The sequence below is a fragment of the Amyelois transitella genome, chromosome 30, assembly GCF_032362555.1.
Source record: "Amyelois transitella isolate CPQ chromosome 30, ilAmyTran1.1, whole genome shotgun sequence".
Lineage (NCBI taxonomy): Eukaryota > Metazoa > Arthropoda > Insecta > Lepidoptera > Pyralidae > Amyelois > Amyelois transitella.
Window position 1 is genome coordinate 4675947 of NC_083533.1, and position 20173 is coordinate 4696119.

Sequence of the window (20173 nt, forward strand, 5' to 3'; positions counted from 1 at the left end):
TTTTAAAGGCGACTAAGGGAATGGCTAATGAACTTGGGATTCTTCTTATATGCGATGGGCTGGCAACCTGTCACTATTTGAATCTCAATTCCATCATAAAACCATACTGCTCAAAATGGCTTCTTGGTCATTTCATGACTGTTGGGTCTGTCAACTCCGCAAAGGATGAATACATGACATTCAAATGTCTGCTTCTCTTCAGATCACCTGGTGTCCCGAGGGAGGATGCCGGAGCCCGAGGCAGCACACGCGTTCGCTCAGATGGTGGCAGCGGTGGGATACTGCCACGCCAACGGAGTGGTCCATAGGGATCTTAAAGCTGAGAATTTGTTGCTGGATAGTAATATGAATATTAAGGTACTTTACAGCATGTAAAAATATCGTTAGAAAACCTGTAAAATGAGTAAAAGGAATTTATTCGTAAAACACCATAACAAAAGACAAAAAAACCTGCAAATGCGGGCAACTGAATAAATAATCATGATATATATAATTTGGGGTTCCCCTGCAAATGTGGCGGAGGTCAGACGGGAGTCATTTCGTGTAAATTTTGCCTAGGATCGCGGTCATATTTGCATCTTAGGCTCCTCTCTAGCAAGGTTAGAAATTCAGGAGTAAGCGTAATCGGGACTCATGACTACTGACTGTCTACCAAATGGGCTTGCGTGCACCACCAAACAGAGTGATGTCCAGTGCCCTCTAATTCTCAAGTTTGTAAGCCTTACCCTCAGTCGACTTTTACGACATCCATGGGAAAGAGATGGAGTGGTCCTATTCTTTTTTGTATTGGTGCCGGGAACCACACGGCAAGGATACAGACGTGATTGTACATAATAGAGTATCGTACCTTGTATTGGGGATATAAGGGATAGGCTTACAAACTTGGGATTCTTTTTTAGGCAATGGGCTAGCAACCTGTCACTATCTGAATCTCAATTCTATCATTAAGCCAAATAGCTGAGCGTGGCCCATCAGTCTTTTTAAGCCTGTTGGCTCTACCCCACAAGGGATATAGACGTGATCATATGTATGTATGTACCTTGTATTCCAGCTAGCCGACTTCGGCTTCAGCAACTCGTACACGGCCGGCTCGCCGCTGGCCACGTGGTGCGGCAGCCCGCCGTACGCGGCGCCGGAGTTGTTCGAGGGCAGGCAGTATGACGGGCCCCGTGCTGATATATGGGTGAGGCATATGTATATTTGTACTAGCTGTGCCCGCGACTTCGTCCGCGTGGAATAGTTGCATCATTGAAGCCCTCAAGGATGAATAATTTTCACCGTTTTTTTCACATATTCTATTATTTCTTTGCTCCTTATAGTTTCAGCGTGATGTTATATAGCCTAAAGCCTTCCTCGATAAATGGTATACTAATATTATAAAGCTGAACAGTTTGTTTGAACGCGCTAATCTCAGGAACTAGTGGTTCGAATTAGAAAATTATTTTTGCGTTGTATAGAATTATGCTCAAAATAACTATTCCACGCGAACGAAGTTGTGGAGCTCAGATACTAGGCGTGTAAAAACTGACTCACCCAATCCAGGATCCATGGTCAAAGGCGTACATTGGAGAGGTGAGGATGCAACAAGAAAAATAAATAAATAAATATAAACGGGACAAATTACACTGATTGAGTTAGCCTCGAAGTTAGTTCGAGACTTGTGTTGCGAGATACTTATTCAACGATACTATATTTTATAATAAATACTTATATATATAAACATCCAGAGATGTGTATTGTAGGAAAACGTTCAAAAAAGGCGGGAAGATTTTTCTTTTTTTTGTTTTTTCTTGATATTGAAATTGCGCACAGATAACTAATTGGCGCAAACAAGTTTTTTTTTATCAAATTCAAATTCAAAATTTTTATTCATTATTATAGGATACCACATATCGCTTAATAATTGTCAAAACGTTTGGTTATACAACATCGGTTGACGTCAAATAAATTACTTCAAAATTTCAAACCTACAAGACAGCACTTATTTACGCCAATAGATTATGTCCTACTATAATACTGCCGTGGTATAACTAAAATGCCGTTATCTGACATCAGGATTTTCATTTTTTTTACCAGTAGAATAAGAAAAAAATCTCTTTCGATCTGTATATAGGACTTTTTGGTACCTTTAAGTCATAAATAGGTGTTCTCATTGATGAATGGCAGGGCAGAATATATGGAAGCGATAGTAGTTATAATCAGATTAAGGTTATGTGACGTCAATAAGTGATACCTTGTATCCAATTTTGAAAATAAATCTATTCTATTCTAAATATGCTAGCCACAAATTGACCAACTAACTGACTGACTGACCGGTTGCAGAGCTTGGGCGTGGTGTTGTACGTGCTGGTGTGCGGCGCGCTGCCCTTCGACGGCGGCACGCTGCATGAGTTACGCAGCGTCGTTTTGGCGGGAAAGTTTCGGATACCTTATTTCATGTCGCAAGGTATGTGTAGTGTACGTTGCGATTTTTCTATGCGATTTGTCGTTGCGATTTTTTATTTATGCAAACTTTTTTGTACTGTGACTGTAGCGGTCGTTCAGTAAATAATAAATATCTTTCTTTATTTGACTCTTTTTTACAATAGCTCATATATGATTGGGTCCTCCATTTAAGTATAAAATACTTGTGTTTGGAGAGCCCGCTCTTCCAAAGTAGTTGTTTACACTGATTTGTTAAAAAATCACTAATCATGTTTAACAATAACAACATTGTACAATTATTACATACAGTTTACACAGACATAACAAACAACAAAAATTAAAAACACATAAACCTGTCAGCCAAGCTAGTATAGATACCAAACCACTAACAAGAATATACAGTATTACACTTGAATGATTATCATACTAACGTCAGTCGTCATGGACAGACAGCTTGACATTTTAGATGAACAAAACTGACTGACTTATTGGTGAAAAAAACAATCGGTTGTCTGTAAAGTCGGTTTACTGACTATAGTTGAACATGACAACCTCTTCAGAAAATGGAATGGTAGCATTTTTCAAAAGAAAATTTTAATTTCATCAAATAAATTTGTATGTATATAGAGAAGGAGGTATACGCCGCCGAACGCGAAGGCCGATCGTGCCTCTTTGTCGCTCGTTCCGCGCTTGCACTTCAAAATTTGCATGGAAGAAAGAAAGAATGAAAATATTCTTGCGATTAGTCGCAGGAGTTTTACTTTTTAGCATATTAATTTTTTTTAATGAAATTTCATAACTTGTGTTTATTCTTTCTTTTTAATGTGCCGGGTTGTTTTCCGGCAATTAAGAATAGAACCAATCTTTCCCGTGGATGTCGTAAAAGTCGACAAAGTAATTGGCTTATAAACCTCTCAGTGTTTGCATCTCAATTCCATCATGAAGCCATACAGCTGAACGTGGCCTTTCATCTTTTCGAGACTAGACTCTGTCTACTTCGCAAGGGATATTGACGTGACTATATGTATGTATGTATGTTGTAGTCACTATTTTTGATGAAATGTCACTACATACATACATATAATCACGTCTATATCCCTTGCGGGGTAGACAGAGCCAACAGTCTTATAAAGACTGATAGGCCACGTTCAGCTATTTGGCTTTAAGATAGAATTGAGATTCAAATAGTGACAGGTTGCTAGCCCATCGCCCAAAAAGAGGAATCCCAAGTTTATAAGCCTATCCCTTAGTCGCCTTTTACGACATCCGTGGGAACGAGATGGAGTAGTCCTATTCTTTTTTGTAATGGTAAATGTCACTACTTGCGATTAGTCTTTTGTCGATGACCAATAATTATTTTTTTTTCCCCACAGAATGAACTAAAGAAAAAAATGATAAATGTTATGTTTTGTCGATGACCAGTTATTATTTTTTTTTCTACAGAATGTGAGCACCTGATCCGGCACATGCTGGTGGTGGAGCCCGAGAAGCGGCTGTCGCTGCGCGCCGTGGGCCGCCACCGCTGGCTGGCTGCGCACGCGCCGCTGCAGCACCAGAGGCAAGGTCGGTCACACTCGACGGTAAATGAAAGAAAGAAAGAAAGATCTTTATTTGGCGCAAGATGTAACATAACATTTTCATTCATAAACATAGAAATAAAAAAAAAATACATGATGCGACCAAAAGGGTTTCCACTCAGCATATGCATGAATGAGGAGTGTTCACAACTTATCAATGCACTGATTTTTTTAACTTTTAAATTCAAAGACTAGTTTCGTTTTATACGTTAAAGGTTATATTATAGGATATTGCATTAAGCGATAAGTCCGCCTTTGTGCCATCTCTATCTGTTTGTGCTGTTATGTATGTTCCACTCTAATAATGATAAAAAAAAATAGGTATATCTATCCATCTATAGTTTTAACAGCGAGTTCTTATACGGCACAGCGCCATTTAGCGTCAAGTATATAAACTAATGCTAACAAGGGATGTTTTTTAGTCTAAAGTGCCTAGTTGTAGGATGAAGTGATTACAATTGACTTTTTTTGGATTAAAGATTACGTGCGAGTGTTTTAAGAAATATTTGATCAAAATCGGTTAAGCCGTTTAAAAAGCTCCACACTTACAAATGCTCGGACGTTTTATTTTTTATTTAATACTTATATAAAAACTAGTTCGCCACTGACGTAGACCTCGCGATTATTTTTAGCGCCATCTATTATGAAACTTTTGTACTACAGTCGGATATTTTAACTGTAGTGGCGACATCCTGTACGTTACAAGTTGTAACATCCAATTTCGCGCCATCAGCCAATAACAACGAGTACGCTGAATCGCGATATTAAATTTGTCACGATTTACAAACAATTAATCTCATATAATACCCGAAACCGCCGAGCTTGCATGAAGAGAGTTATGAATGTGGATGAAGCGAAGGAAGTGTGCAGAGATCGTGGCAAGTGGAAAGAGGTAGTCTCCACCTACCGCTCCGGGTAAGAGGCGTGATTTTATGTATGTATGTAATCTTATATATTAAATTGCAGACATATCCGAAGGCGCATGCGCATGTCACTCGGAGTGCGTATCGGGCGAGAGCGAACATCGCGATCGCGTTCTAGCGCACATGATGACTCTACCTCAGCTCTCCGAGAGCGACATACACCAGGTAACTGTCACGTCTATATCCCCAGCGGCGGGACAGAGGCAACAGTCTTGTTAAGACTGATATACCACGTTCAACTGTTTGGCTTAATGATTGAATTGAGATTCAAATAGTGACAGGTCGCTAGCCTAAATGAAGAATCCCAAGTTTATAAGCCTATCTTTTACGGCATCCATGGGAACGAGATTGAGTGGTCGGATTTTTTCTCCATTATTTCTCCGCTCCTAATAGTTGCAGCGTGATGTTATATAGCCTGAAGCCTTCCCCGATAAATGGTGTAATAATTTTTCAATTCGAACCAGTAGTTCCTGACATTAGCGCGTTCAAACAAACAAACTCCTCAGCTTTATAATATTACATACATACATACATACATATGGTCACGTCTTTATCCCATGCGGGGTAGACAGAGCCAACAGTCTTGAAGACTAAATGGCCACGTTCAGCTATTTGGCTTAATGATAGAATTGAGATTCAAATAGTGACAGGTTGCTAGCCCATCGCCTAAAAGAAGAATCCCAAGTTCATAAGCCTATCCCTAAGTCGCCTTTTACGACTTCCATGGGAAAGAGATGGAGCGGTCCTATTCTTTTTTGTTTATAATATTATTATAGATAATATACATTGGAAAGATGTGGCCTCTGCCTACCTCTCCGGGAAAGAGGCATAATCATTTATGTATGTATGTATGTATATTAAATTGAACCAAACTATATTTTTTTGCAGTCAGTACAAGAAGAACGGTTTGACCACATATCAGCTATATATCACTTGTTGATGGACAAACTCCAGCAGAGATCCAGCGACAGGAGTGAAAGAGGTAACGATATATCTCTGTCTCCCTTTCCCTAGGCCACGTTCAGCTTTTTAGCTTTAAGATATCTAAGAAGATAAGAGAATTGAGATTTGAAATTTTAAGCGTAGTAGATTTATTAAAAAAATGTATGTTTTGTGTATAAATTTACATAGTTATATATATATATACATATACCACTTGTTGATGGACAAACTCCAGCAGAGATCCAGCGACAGGAGTGAAAGAGGTAACGATATATCTCTGTCTCCCTTTCTCTAAGCCACGTTCAGCTTTTCAGCTTGAAGATATCTAAGAAGATAAGAGAATTGAGATTTGAAATTTTAAGCGTAGTAGATTTATCAAAAAAATATATGTTTTGTGTATATTCACAGTCATATATATATACTAGCGACCCGCTCCGGCTTCGCACGGGTGCAAAATTATAAATGTTATTATACATAAAAACCTTCTTGAATCACTCTACCTGTTACAAAAAACCGCATCAAAATCCGTTGCGTAATTTTAAAGATTTAAGCATACAGACAAACAGACTAAAATAGCGACTTTGTTTTATACTATGTAGTGATACATATTTGACGGCCTCTGTGGCGCATCGGTAGTGCGCTTGTCTGTAACACCGGAGGTCCCGGGTTCGAATCCCGGTCAGGGCATGATGAGAAACGAACTTTCTCTAATTGACCTGGGTCTTGGATGTTTATCTATATAAGTATTTATTATAAAATATAGTATCGTTGAGTTAGTATCTCGTAACACAAGTCTCGAACTTACTTCGAGGCTAACTCAATCTGTGTAATCTGTCCCGTATATATTTATTAATATATATATATATATATATATATTTTGCGACAGAAGACAAATGTGTGGAAACCTTTATTTTTTTCACTAGCGACCCGCTCTGGCTTCGCTCGGGTAGCATTTATACAGACAGACGCGGGAAGCGACAATGCTGCAGTGTAGTTTGTTCGGCAGCTTCTTCTTGACACATGCGCTTTGGAAGCGGCAGTCGATATAATTATACTTAAGTTATGTTTACGTCAATAAATGATACTTGTTTTGAAAATAATTCTAATCTTTGTTTTATTCTATTCTATGTAGGTACTTTTAATGTAGTACATTAATTTGAAATGATGAAATTATCGCAAATTCTCACATTTTGGATAAATTGTATGTTTGTTTGTTTCCAGACTCTCTAGACTCGACGACCGGCCAGCCCTTAGATCTCACTAGTTGTAAGGTAAAAAAAACATACATATAGTCACGTTTATCCCCTTGCGGGGTAGACAGAGCCAACAGTCTCGAAAAGACTAAAAGGCCGTGTTCAGCTGTTTGGCATAATTATGTAATTGAGATTCAAATAGTGACAAGTTGCTAGCCTATCGCCTAAAATAGTAATCCAAAGTTTATCGGCCTATGCCTTAGTCGCCTTTTACTACATCCATTAAATTTCTTTGTAATTAATATGTAAAATTTTTTGTAAAAAAAAGAACCGCCTCCAAAGACATCATACTTTTTCGAAGATTTCTAAACGCTTCTCCTAAATGTAACAAAGACTTTCCTGAAAATTGCATCAAAATCGGTTCAGCGAAACGCGAGACAATCGCAAACAAACGTACATGCGTATACATAGTTTTCTGTTTTGAAGGCGGTTAAAAAGTGTACTACTCTGTCAAGAAAGTAGCGGGAAAAGATCAATAATACACAAACTGTTTGTTATTCATCCAAATTTATTTTATCACCTTCAAAATATGCTCCTTTAGAAACGATACACTTACGCCAACGAATAATCCAATCATCAAAACATTTTTTAAACGCTGTTTCCGGAATTGAGGTCAGTTCTCGCCGCGAATTCTCTTTTATGTCTTCTACCGATTGAAAACCGGTGCCACGAAGTGGTAATTTGAGTTTAGGAAAAAGAAAAAAGTCGGCTGGAGCCATATCTGGTGAATATGGTGGTTGCTCGATGGTATTTGTTAAGTGTTTGGTTAAAAATTCGTTCACAATGATGGCCTTGTGCGAAGGTGCATTATCATGGTGCAAAATCCAAGAATTTTCTTTCCACAAATCTGGCCTTTTTCGTCGGATTTGCTCTCTTAAACGCCGCATAACACTCAAATAATATTCCTTATTTACCGTTTGACCTTCCGGCAAGAATTCCGAGTGCACAACACCGCGATAGTCAAAGAAAACAGTCAACATGACTTTGACTTTTGAACGACTTTGGCGTGGTTTTTTCGGTTTCGGTTCAGTTGGAAGGCGCCACTCCGAAGCTTGTTGACTAGTTTGCATGTCAAACTCGTAAACCCACGTCTCGTCACCAGTAACAATGCGTTTCATGAATGTTGGGTCGGAATTGACTCGTTCTAGCATGTCCTCAGAGACTCTCATGCGATTGAGTTTTTGAAAAAAATTCAGGTCTTTTGGGACTAGCCGAGCGGCAACATGTTTCATACCCAAATTATTAGTTAAAATGGTACGGATCGACTCGTGAGATACAGAAAGTTCGGTGGCTATCTCTCTCAAAGTTGAATGAGGATTTTCAGTCACTATTTCCTTCACTTTTGCGATGTTAACTTCAGTTGCAGACGTTGATGGCCTACCAGAGCGAGGCAAATCTTCCATCACATCTCGACCGCTTTTGAACGCTTTGTACCACTCATAAGCACGAGTTTTTGATAAAGTCGATTCACCATAAGCCTTCTGTAACATTTTCAGTGACTCCGAACACGATATTCCATTGGCAATGCAAAATTTAAGACAAACTCTTTGTTCGATGTTTTTATCCATTATGAAATTAGCAATACACACTAGATATGATATAACTAAAAATAGCACTGTATTTAATGTAAACAACAGATGCAACTCAAACTCCGCGCCAAAATGGAAAACAGTTGTGCCAATCTAACAACAACAAAAAAAACAAAAATTTTAATTTGGAACCATAAATAAATAATCCATTCCCGATACTTTTCTGACTGAATGTATGTTTTCTTTTTTTTTTACAGAGCGAGGACGAAGACAAAATGGACGCGGAACAGTCGCCATTACAAGACGGGCTGGTCGCAATGCCAGTACACGATTTGGCGCACAGAGCTGACAGTTTGGAGAAGGTATATATATAATATATATATATATATATATATTATAGTGACAGGTTATATATATATATATATATATATATATATATATATATAACCTGTCACTATTTGTATCTCATTAAATTATGAATTTTATCATTAAACTAAATAGCTGAGCGTGGCCTATCAGCCTTTTCAAGACTGTTGGACAACAGACTTCCCCACAAGGGATATAGACGTGACCATATATATATATAGTCACGTATATATACATATAGTTACGTCTATATCCCTTGCGGGGTAGACAGAGCCAACAGTCTCAAAAAAGACTGATGGGCCACGTTCAGCTTTTTGGCTTGATGGTAGAATTGATACCCAAATAGTGACAGGTTGCTAGCCCATAGCCATGAGAATCGATCAAGCCGTTTCGGAGGAGTACGGGAACGAAAATTGTGACACGATAATTTTATATATAAATAAGTAAATATATACGGGTAAAATTACAAATATTGAGTTAGCCTCGAAGTAAGTTTGAGGCTTGTGTTACGAGATACTAACTCAACGATACTATATTTTAAAATAAATACTTAGATAGATAAACATCCAAGACCTAGACCAATCAGAGAAAGATTGTTTCTCATCATGCCCTGGCCGGGATTTGAATCCGGGACCTCCGGTGTCACAGACAAGCGCACAACCGCTGCACCATAGAGGCCGTCTAATAAAATTATTATATACCATAGATGTAGAAAAAGAGGCAGACGACATGTTGATTAAGAAAAAGTGAAGCATCATAATGGCTGCATTGTGCGCATGTGTAGATGTACGTCATAGATAACCTGTGACGTAACATAATTGGCGGTCGACTGTCACACTATTGGTGAGAGTTTGCGTGAGGCGTGTATATAGCTATACAGTTTGTGCTTCGTTCAGACGGCCTGTGTGGCGCAGCGGTAGTGCGCTTGTCAGTGACACCGGAGGTCCCGGGTTCGAATCCCGGCCAGGGCATGATGAGAAAATAACTTTTTCTGATTGGCCTGGGTCTTGCCTGTTTATCTATATAAGTATTTATTATAAAATATAGTATCGTTGAGTTAATATCTCGTAACACAAGTCTCGAACTTACTTCGAGGCTAACTCAATCTGGGTAATTTGTCTCGTATATATTTATTTATATTTTTGCTGTATAGTCATACTCCGTCCGCCTTTTTCCCTCCGTCTATGATTTTAATTGCTTCTGGCTTTAGTTCCGGTTGCATCCTCACCACTCGAGGTTTTTTTATGGTACAGGTTTAAATCTCATCTCTGTAATGTATAAATTACATTTTCGAAGTTACATTAGTTTGAATACTAATCGATGCTCTTACGGCGAGGGAAAACATCGCGAGGAAACCTTTACGTTCAGCAGACCAATTCTGCTATTTGTTAACCGAAACAGTTCGGATGCGTTTCAGCTTGGTTACAGTTGCGTTTAATTGTCAAACGGTATTCCAGTAACTTTACGTTGATAGCTGAAACGCAAATGAAACGGAAGCGGTTGGTTATTTGCTGCCGATGCAAAACCGTAACTTTGGACAATTCAACCAATGCAGAACCGTTGCGTTTCGGCCGGACCAACTGTCAAAAACTTATCAGAATACGAAATAATAGCCGAACGGCAAACGGAAGGTTACGTGTCCTTTAGCAGAATACGACAACCAAACCGTTTCGGCTGCGGAACCAATGCGTTACGGCTTCGTTTTGACAAATTGTTAGTAGAATACCAAAAGTTGTAATCAATGCGTTTCAGATCCGTTTCGGATTAAAATAAAATAGCAGAATTGACATGCAGGTAACTAAATGAGTAATCGTGATCGTTCCAACACGGGTTAGGTTCCCCTGCAAAGGTTGCGGAGGTCAGACGGGAGTCGCTTCGTGGTAAAACCTGACTCACCTAATCCGGGATTCATGGTCAAAGGTATACCCTGGGCTCCTCTCCAGAGTGGTGAGGATGCAACCAGGACTAAAGCCAGGAGGAATAAGAAGACAGTGATCCTAAATCAGTGTACAGTATTACTTTATAGAATAGAATAGATTTATTTTCAATATTGGATACAAGGTATCACTTATTGACGTCACATCACTTAAATCTAATTATAACTACTACCGTTTCCAAAGCGCATGTGTAGTCTTTCAAGCGGCGGAACAAACTACACTGTATATTTGTAAATAGTATAATATATATTTATGTGTACACCCCCCCAGTTCGGCGAGTGCGCGCGGCCGCTGCCCGCGCCGCGCCGCGCGCCGGACGCGCGCGCCGCGCGCCGCCACACCGTGGGCCCGGGCGACTGTGCGCACGCGCAGGTATGTGCTTCTGAACTAGCCGTGCCCGCGCGCCGCCACACCGTGGGCCCGGGCGACTGTGCGCACGCGCAGGTATGTGCTTCTGAACTAGCCGTGCCCGCGCGCCGCCACACCGTGGGCCCGGGCGACTGTGCGCACGCGCAGGTATGTGCTTCTGAACTAGCCGTGCCCGCGCGCCGCCACACCGTGGGCCCGGGCGACTGTGCGCACGCGCAGGTATGTGCTTCTGAACTAGCCGTGCCCGCGCGCCGCCACACCGTGGGCCCGGGCGACTGTGCGCACGCGCAGGTATGTGCTTCTGAACTAGCCGTGCCCGCGCGCCGCCACACCGTGGGCCCGGGCGACTGTGCGCACGCGCAGGTATGTGCTTCTGAACTAGCCGTGCCCGCGCGCCGCCACACCGTGGGCCCGGGCGACTGTGCGCACGCGCAGGTATGTGCTTCTGAACTAGCCGTGCCCGCGCGCCGCCACACCGTGGGCCCGGGCGACTGTGCGCACGCGCAGGTATGTGCTTCTGAACTAGCCGTGCCCGCGCGCCGCCACACCGTGGGCCCGGGCGACTGTGCGCACGCGCAGGTATGTGCTTCTGAACTAGCCGTGCCCGCGCGCCGCCACACCGTGGGCCCGGGCGACTGTGCGCACGCGCAGGTATGTGCTTCTGAACTAGCCGTGCCCGCGCGCCGCCACACCGTGGGCCCGGGCGACTGTGCGCACGCGCAGGTATGTGCTTCTGAACTAGCCGTGCCCGCGCGCCGCCACACCGTGGGCCCGGGCGACTGTGCGCACGCGCAGGTATGTGCTTCTGAACTAGCCGTGCCCGCGCGCCGCCACACCGTGGGCCCGGGCGACTGTGCGCACGCGCAGGTATGTGCTTCTGAACTAGCCGTGCCCGCGCGCCGCCACACCGTGGGCCCGGGCGACTGTGCGCACGCGCAGGTATGTGCTTCTGAACTAGCCGTGCCCGCGCGCCGCCACACCGTGGGCCCGGGCGACTGTGCGCACGCGCAGGTATGTGCTTCTGAACTAGCCGTGCCCGCGCGCCGCCACACCGTGGGCCCGGGCGACTGTGCGCACGCGCAGGTATGTGCTTCTGAACTAGCCGTGCCCGCGCGCCGCCACACCGTGGGCCCGGGCGACTGTGCGCACGCGCAGGTATGTGCTTCTGAACTAGCCGTGCCCGCGCGCCGCCACACCGTGGGCCCGGGCGACTGTGCGCACGCGCAGGTATGTGCTTCTGAACTAGCCGTGCCCGCGCGCCGCCACACCGTGGGCCCGGGCGACTGTGCGCACGCGCAGGTATGTGCTTCTGAACTAGCCGTGCCCGCGCGCCGCCACACCGTGGGCCCGGGCGACTGTGCGCACGCGCAGGTATGTGCTTCTGAACTAGCCGTGCCCGCGCGCCGCCACACCGTGGGCCCGGGCGACTGTGCGCACGCGCAGGTATGTGCTTCTGAACTAGCCGTGCCCGCGCGCCGCCACACCGTGGGCCCGGGCGACTGTGCGCACGCGCAGGTATGTGCTTCTGAACTAGCCGTGCCCGCGCGCCGCCACACCGTGGGCCCGGGCGACTGTGCGCACGCGCAGGTATGTGCTTCTGAACTAGCCGTGCCCGCGCGCCGCCACACCGTGGGCCCGGGCGACTGTGCGCACGCGCAGGTATGTGCTTCTGAACTAGCCGTGCCCGCGCGCCGCCACACCGTGGGCCCGGGCGACTGTGCGCACGCGCAGGTATGTGCTTCTGAACTAGCCGTGCCCGCGCGCCGCCACACCGTGGGCCCGGGCGACTGTGCGCACGCGCAGGTATGTGCTTCTGAACTAGCCGTGCCCGCGCGCCGCCACACCGTGGGCCCGGGCGACTGTGCGCACGCGCAGGTATGTGCTTCTGAACTAGCCGTGCCCGCGCGCCGCCACACCGTGGGCCCGGGCGACTGTGCGCACGCGCAGGTATGTGCTTCTGAACTAGCCGTGCCCGCGCGCCGCCACACCGTGGGCCCGGGCGACTGTGCGCACGCGCAGGTATGTGCTTCTGAACTAGCCGTGCCCGCGCGCCGCCACACCGTGGGCCCGGGCGACTGTGCGCACGCGCAGGTATGTGCTTCTGAACTAGCCGTGCCCGCGCGCCGCCACACCGTGGGCCCGGGCGACTGTGCGCACGCGCAGGTATGTGCTTCTGAACTAGCCGTGCCCGCGCGCCGCCACACCGTGGGCCCGGGCGACTGTGCGCACGCGCAGGTATGTGCTTCTGAACTAGCCGTGCCCGCGCGCCGCCACACCGTGGGCCCGGGCGACTGTGCGCACGCGCAGGTATGTGCTTCTGAACTAGCCGTGCCCGCGCGCCGCCACACCGTGGGCCCGGGCGACTGTGCGCACGCGCAGGTATGTGCTTCTGAACTAGCCGTGCCCGCGCGCCGCCACACCGTGGGCCCGGGCGACTGTGCGCACGCGCAGGTATGTGCTTCTGAACTAGCCGTGCCCGCGCGCCGCCACACCGTGGGCCCGGGCGACTGTGCGCACGCGCAGGTATGTGCTTCTGAACTAGCCGTGCCCGCGCGCCGCCACACCGTGGGCCCGGGCGACTGTGCGCACGCGCAGGTATGTGCTTCTGAACTAGCCGTGCCCGCGCGCCGCCACACCGTGGGCCCGGGCGACTGTGCGCACGCGCAGGTATGTGCTTCTGAACTAGCCGTGCCCGCGCGCCGCCACACCGTGGGCCCGGGCGACTGTGCGCACGCGCAGGTATGTGCTTCTGAACTAGCCGTGCCCGCGCGCCGCCACACCGTGGGCCCGGGCGACTGTGCGCACGCGCAGGTATGTGCTTCTGAACTAGCCGTGCCCGCGCGCCGCCACACCGTGGGCCCGGGCGACTGTGCGCACGCGCAGGTATGTGCTTCTGAACTAGCCGTGCCCGCGCGCCGCCACACCGTGGGCCCGGGCGACTGTGCGCACGCGCAGGTATGTGCTTCTGAACTAGCCGTGCCCGCGCGCCGCCACACCGTGGGCCCGGGCGACTGTGCGCACGCGCAGGTATGTGCTTCTGAACTAGCCGTGCCCGCGCGCCGCCACACCGTGGGCCCGGGCGACTGTGCGCACGCGCAGGTAATTTGGTTTTTTAACTAGCTGTGCCCGCGATCTTCGTTCACGTGGAATTGTTGTTTTGGGCATCATTGAAGCTCTCAAGGATGAATAATTTTCCCCGTATTTTTATTCACATTTTCCATTAATTATTTGCTCCTTATAGTTGCAACGTGATATTATATAGCTTTCCTCAATAAATGGTCTATTCAACAGAAAAATATTTTTTTCAATTCGAACCAGTAGTTCCTAATATAAGCGCGTTCAAACAAACTCTTCAGCTTTATAATATTAGTATAGAGTTCATATGAAACTTTAACCATAATTAAGGTACCCGTATTTTTTATTTTTCGATTTGAGGTCGTTAACTTATTAAATTTTAAGTTTGTAATTTTACTCATTCTTAAAGAACATAACGTGACTATACAAACTTATAGTGATTTATACCTTTGTCAACGTACAAAAAAAAAGAACAAATTGATATTGTTGACACGTGTTTTGTGTACTTAAAGAGTCGTTATTTTATTTTCTCATTATTGTCAGTGTGGACTACTCAAGTAAAGTTAACTTAGTACATATTTAAATAATTATTATTGTGCACAAGTAAAGTTAACTTAGTACATATTTAAATAATTATAATTGTGCACAAGTAAAGTTAACTTAGTACATATTTAAATGATTATAATTGTGCACAAGTAAAGTTAACTTAGTACATATTTAAATGATTATAATTGTGCACAAGTAAAGTTAACTTAGTACATATTTAAATGATTATAATTGTGCACAAGTAAAGTTAACTTAGTACATATTTAAATAATTATAATTGTGCACATCAGGGCGGAGAGCTGGGCGTGTGCGGCGCGGCGTCCGCGGAGCTGCGTGCCGCGCCGCTCAGTGTGACGCCCGCCTTCCACGTGAGTACTACACTACACACACACACACACACACACACGTGTCTATATCCCTTGAGAGGTAGACAGAGCGAACAGTCTTGAAAAGAGTGATAAGCCACGTTCAGCTGTTTGGCTTAGTGATAGAATTGAGATTCAAATGGTGACAGATTGCTAGCACATCGCGTAAAAGAAGAATCCCAAGTTTGTAAGCCTATCCCTAAGTCGCCTTTTACGACATCCATGAGAAAGAGATGGAGTGGTCCTATTCTGTTTTTTCTTATGGTACCGGGAGCCACACGGCACAATATATATATATATATATTTTGCCGTGTGGTTATATATTTTACCCCGTTTTTTTCCCCAAAAATTCAAGTAGTTAATTTGGTACTTTAATTTTCATGTAATTAGTATTAAGATTTCTTGTTTTTTGTGTAGAGAAATAAACATTTTATTATATAATATGTTGAACAGCAGCAGCCGCCGCAGAACGTGTCGCTGCTGCCGAACACGAACCTGGCGGTGAAGCTGCCCGCCGTGCAGCACCAGCCGCCGCGCTACTTCAGCGTCAAGGACCAGCACCTGCTGAAGCCGCCGCACGCGATGCAGACGCAAGGTGAGGGTATTAGAGGTTGCAGGAGAGGAATCTAGGGTATATAGTAGATTACATGAAATGAGGTAATAATTCTGTTTTATCGATAAAGCTGTTTTATCGATAAAGCTGGTTTATCGATAAATGTGAATAGCGCCATCTTTTGAGCTTAAGTGTCGTGTGAAGCACTTGCTGAAGCCGCCGCACGCGATGCAGACGCAAGGTGAGGATATATGAGAGGAATCAAGGGAATATAGTAGAAAAATAGGCTTAGAAATTAGGTAATAATGCTGTTTTATCGATAAAGGTTCAAATTTATCGATAAAGCATTATCGATAAATATGGATAGCGCCATCTTTTGGGCTTTAGTGTCGTGTGAAGCACTTGCTGTGGCTGCTTTACGCCATGCAGACACAAAGTGAAGCTATATACCTTGCACAGCGTGGTTTGTGGAGCAAATTCAAAAGAAACTGTTTTGTATAAATTTGAGTAAAAATGCTGTTTTCTCGAAAATTGTAAAGAGCGCCATCTATGCATCATACTCGCAAGTTTCATCTTGATATTTGGAGTTTACTTGAAATACTGAAAGGCAACGTTCAGCTGTCTGGCTTAATGATAGAATAAATGAGGTTGCTGGCCCATCGCCTTAAAGAAGAATCTCGAGTTTACAACCCTTAGTCGCCATTCACGACATGGATGGGACACATCCTTGCGAAAGAGTCTTAATCTTTTTTTCTATTGGTGCCGGGAACCACATGGTTCTCAGTGTCGAACTGAGAGCTTTTTTTGAAAGAAGTAATAAATAATAATATAGTCTCGTATCTATTTGTCAGGGTTCGGGCGGCGCGCGTCGGACGGCGGCGCGTGCGCGCGCGGCCGCGAGCGCGCCTGCTGCCGCTCTGCGCCCGCGCACCACGTACGTATACCTCTTTATATATATATTGTGTTATAGTTTTATTTTCTCGACCTCCGAGTCGGTTTCTTGTCGAATTCCAGTCCTGAAGCCTTCAGGAAGAGGGAGATTACATATATATATACACACATACACATATATACATACATACATATGATCACGTCTATATCCCTTGCGGGGTAGACAGAGCCAACAGTCTTGAAAAGACTGAATGGCCACGTTCAGCTATTTGGCTTAATGATAGAACCGAGATTCAAATAGTGACAGGTTGCTAGCCCATCGCCTAAAAGAGGAATCCTAAGTTTATAAGCCTATCCCTTAGTCGCCTTTCACGACATCCATGGGAAAGAGATGGAGCGGTCCTATTCTTTTTTGTAATAGTGCCGGGAACCACACGGCACATATGTATATATATATATATATATAATCCGGCGGTCTTCAAGTTAACAGGTCAGGCCGACCATTCGGCGATGGCAATGGTTACGCTGGGCGCAATGTGTATCATCAGCAGAATTGGGGGTGAGAAGAAAATGCTGCAGTGCAGTTTGTTACCGCTACTTCAGCGGCAGCAAATTTAGTATTAAGTAATTTACTCGTCGGTATCGGGCACACTTGACCTGACCTCTGCCAGGACCTGATACGAGTAATACCTACTCTGAATTAAATTACTACGATACCTAATACAAAATTTGTTTATGTCAGGTCTCGGACAGCGGCACGCCCCAGCGGGACCCCGAACAGAACGAGGAGCAATCAGCTGATTACAACACAAATCTGTGCAGGTAATTTATATTATGACATACTTTCAACCGCGGTTTCGTCCACGTGGGAATATGCTTTTGTAGCGGGAGCGACGAGTCGGCTCGACCGCCACCAAAGGGAAGATCTTCCGCCAGGCTGGTGTGACGCCTGGGGAACCGCGCGACTGACGATGTTGTGTCGGAGGTTGTATATACAGGGTGACTTTTAATTCAACTGCATAAATTTAACTGTTAAGTGTACTCATCTAAAAATATCAGTATACTAAAAATATCGTTAAAAGAAAAATATCAGTTCATATTTCAGAAAGTACGAAAAAAAAATAAAAGTATCAAAATCCACGATCCTAAATACGTCATATCACCCCGGCCGGCGGAAAAGCGACGCGTAAGATTCAGAGGTCAACGACACAATTCATTCAGCTGAGCGATCTCAACATCTCTGTACTTTCCTTGATCTTGATACTAGAAAAAAAATTTTTTTCATACGTTTATTTACATGTTTAGTTTTAATTTCTTTTTGTAGTACTGGTCTTTAATAAAGCGTGTGACGTAGTTATTGAGGATTTTTAAAATGTGAAAATGATATCGTTTTATTTAAATAAAAATAGGCTCAAAATGCTCAGAAGCATGGGTATAGTCTATGTTTAAAAGAATGCAGTTGTTTTAAATGTCATCTTGTATAGCTCCAATCCGTGAAATCTTTGAAATCGCGATTTAGATTCTTCGCTGCTATTGGTTGAGCGCGTCAATTTCTTCGCGATGATTGACAGTAGTTGTTTGATTGGATGTTTTATTTTTTTCACTAACGGAGTACATCTATACTAATATTATAACGCTGAAGAGTTTATTTATTTTTTTAAGCGCGCTAATCTCAGGAACTACTGGTCTGAATTGAAAAAAAATTTTTTTGCGTCGAATAGACCAATTATCGAGACAGGCTTTAGGCTGTATAACATCACGCTGCAACTATAAGGAGCAAAGAAATATTATTTTTGTTATAATTTATATGTAGTTAAGCATAAACATTCTTTAGAATTTTCTGTCCATAAAAAAAAGAAAAGAACCACTCCGTCTTATTGCCATAGATATCGTAAAAGGCGACTAAGGGATATAGGCTTATAAACTTGGGATTCTTCGTTTAGGCTATGAGCTAGCAACCTATCACTATTTAAATCTCAATTCCATCAAAAAGCCAAACAGCTGAACGTGGCCTCACAGTATTTATCAAGACTGTAGGCTCTGTCAACCCCGCAAGGGATATAGACGTGACCATATGTATGTACGTATTCTATCATCAAGCCTAACAGCAGAACATGGCCTCACAGTATTTATCAAGACTGTAGGCTCTGTCAACCCCGCAAGGCATATAGACGTGACCATATGTATGTACGTATGTATGTATTCTATCATTAAGCCTAACGGCTTATCTCTATCGGTATTTTCAAGACTGTCTACCCCGCATGGCATATAGACGTGATCGTATGTACGTATGTTGATTCAGGTACATGATGAACCGGGGCAGCAGTAAGCGGCACACGATGGCGACGCCGGAGGACGCCGCTAATGTGGTGACGTCATGCAGCACTTCTAATATGGTATGTGTTTGTATGGCGGCTTGAGTTCTGCGCAGGAGTCTCGCAATGAATTGTTGTTTGATTTGTATCTAAAACAGTATTCAGTGCACTCTGTGTACGTAGATTTATTTAAAATTGCCAATAAGCAAAAAAAAAATAGTTTTTTTTTTCTATTATTATAATCCTACTAATCTATAAATGCGATAGTTTGTTAGTATGTCAGTTTGTTACTCTTTCACGCAAAAACTACTGAACCGATAACGATGTAATTTGGTATGTAGGTACCTGAAGACCCAGAATAACATAAAGGCTACGTCCACGCGGACGAAGTCGCGGGCGGCCTCTAGTCTCATATAAATCAATTAATCTGAACAATGTATTCTCTCGTCCACCTTTCTATTCTAAGTTTGGATAGTTGTGAAGTTGACGTTGTTGAAATAAATGATGCAGTTTAAATGAAATATTTGTTACCGCTTCTTCTGCACTATGACGCTTTGGAAACGTCAGTGAACGTTTTGACAATTATTAAGCGATATGAAGTATCCTATAATAATGAATAAAAATATTTGAATTTGAATTTGAAAACTTCCTCCTGGCTTTAGTCCCGGTTGCATCCTCACCACTCTGGATTGGGTGAGTCAGGTTTTTACACGAATCGACTACCATTTCATTATACTATATTAAAATTCTTAATAATTCCCATTTAAAATTGATTCTTTCTCGCCCAGTCAAGCACATCGCCGTCATCGACGACGAGCCTGCGCGTGCGCAGGACAGGTCTGCTCACCGTCACAGAGAGGCCGCCCGGTAAGTAATGTAGTGTAGCACCATAGACATTTGAGTAATTTAGAATTCTGTGTTATAATTACGCTAGATTTTGACGTGACGATATTAGAAGCTGAAATCTTAATGTTGTTAAAAAAATATATATTTATTGTGGTCTTATTCTGAACGTACACGCCCATCTTCGATTTGATCAAACCTTTGTCATTTCTAAAAGAAATTCGGTTCTAAATACATAGTTGTTTCATCCTAAGATTAAAAAAAG

General features: G+C 44.2%; 1 protein-coding gene across 2 annotated transcripts in view; it reads left to right on the plus strand.

Moving 5' to 3' along the window:
- Positions 1-20173, plus strand: part of LOC106138914 (uncharacterized) — a 44220-nt gene that overhangs the window by 12977 nt on the left and 11070 nt on the right. Inside the window, exons 4-18 of one of the 2 annotated variants that reach the window (XM_060952886.1) lie at positions 203-357; positions 1052-1183; positions 2323-2446; positions 3868-3987; positions 4968-5089; positions 5813-5906; positions 7088-7137; positions 8906-9010; positions 11222-11323; positions 15232-15309; positions 15760-15901; positions 16711-16793; positions 17493-17572; positions 19053-19146; positions 19854-19932. In XM_060952886.1, the coding sequence (XP_060808869.1) occupies positions 203-357; positions 1052-1183; positions 2323-2446; positions 3868-3987; positions 4968-5089; positions 5813-5906; positions 7088-7137; positions 8906-9010; positions 11222-11323; positions 15232-15309; positions 15760-15901; positions 16711-16793; positions 17493-17572; positions 19053-19146; positions 19854-19932 (1560 nt within the window). Of the gene's footprint in view, positions 1-202; positions 358-1051; positions 1184-2322; positions 2447-3867; positions 3988-4967; positions 5090-5812; positions 5907-7087; positions 7138-8905; positions 9011-11221; positions 11324-15231; positions 15310-15759; positions 15902-16710; positions 16794-17492; positions 17573-19052; positions 19147-19853; positions 19933-20173 lie in introns of those variants that run through there. The other variant, XM_060952885.1, reaches the window with a different exon arrangement.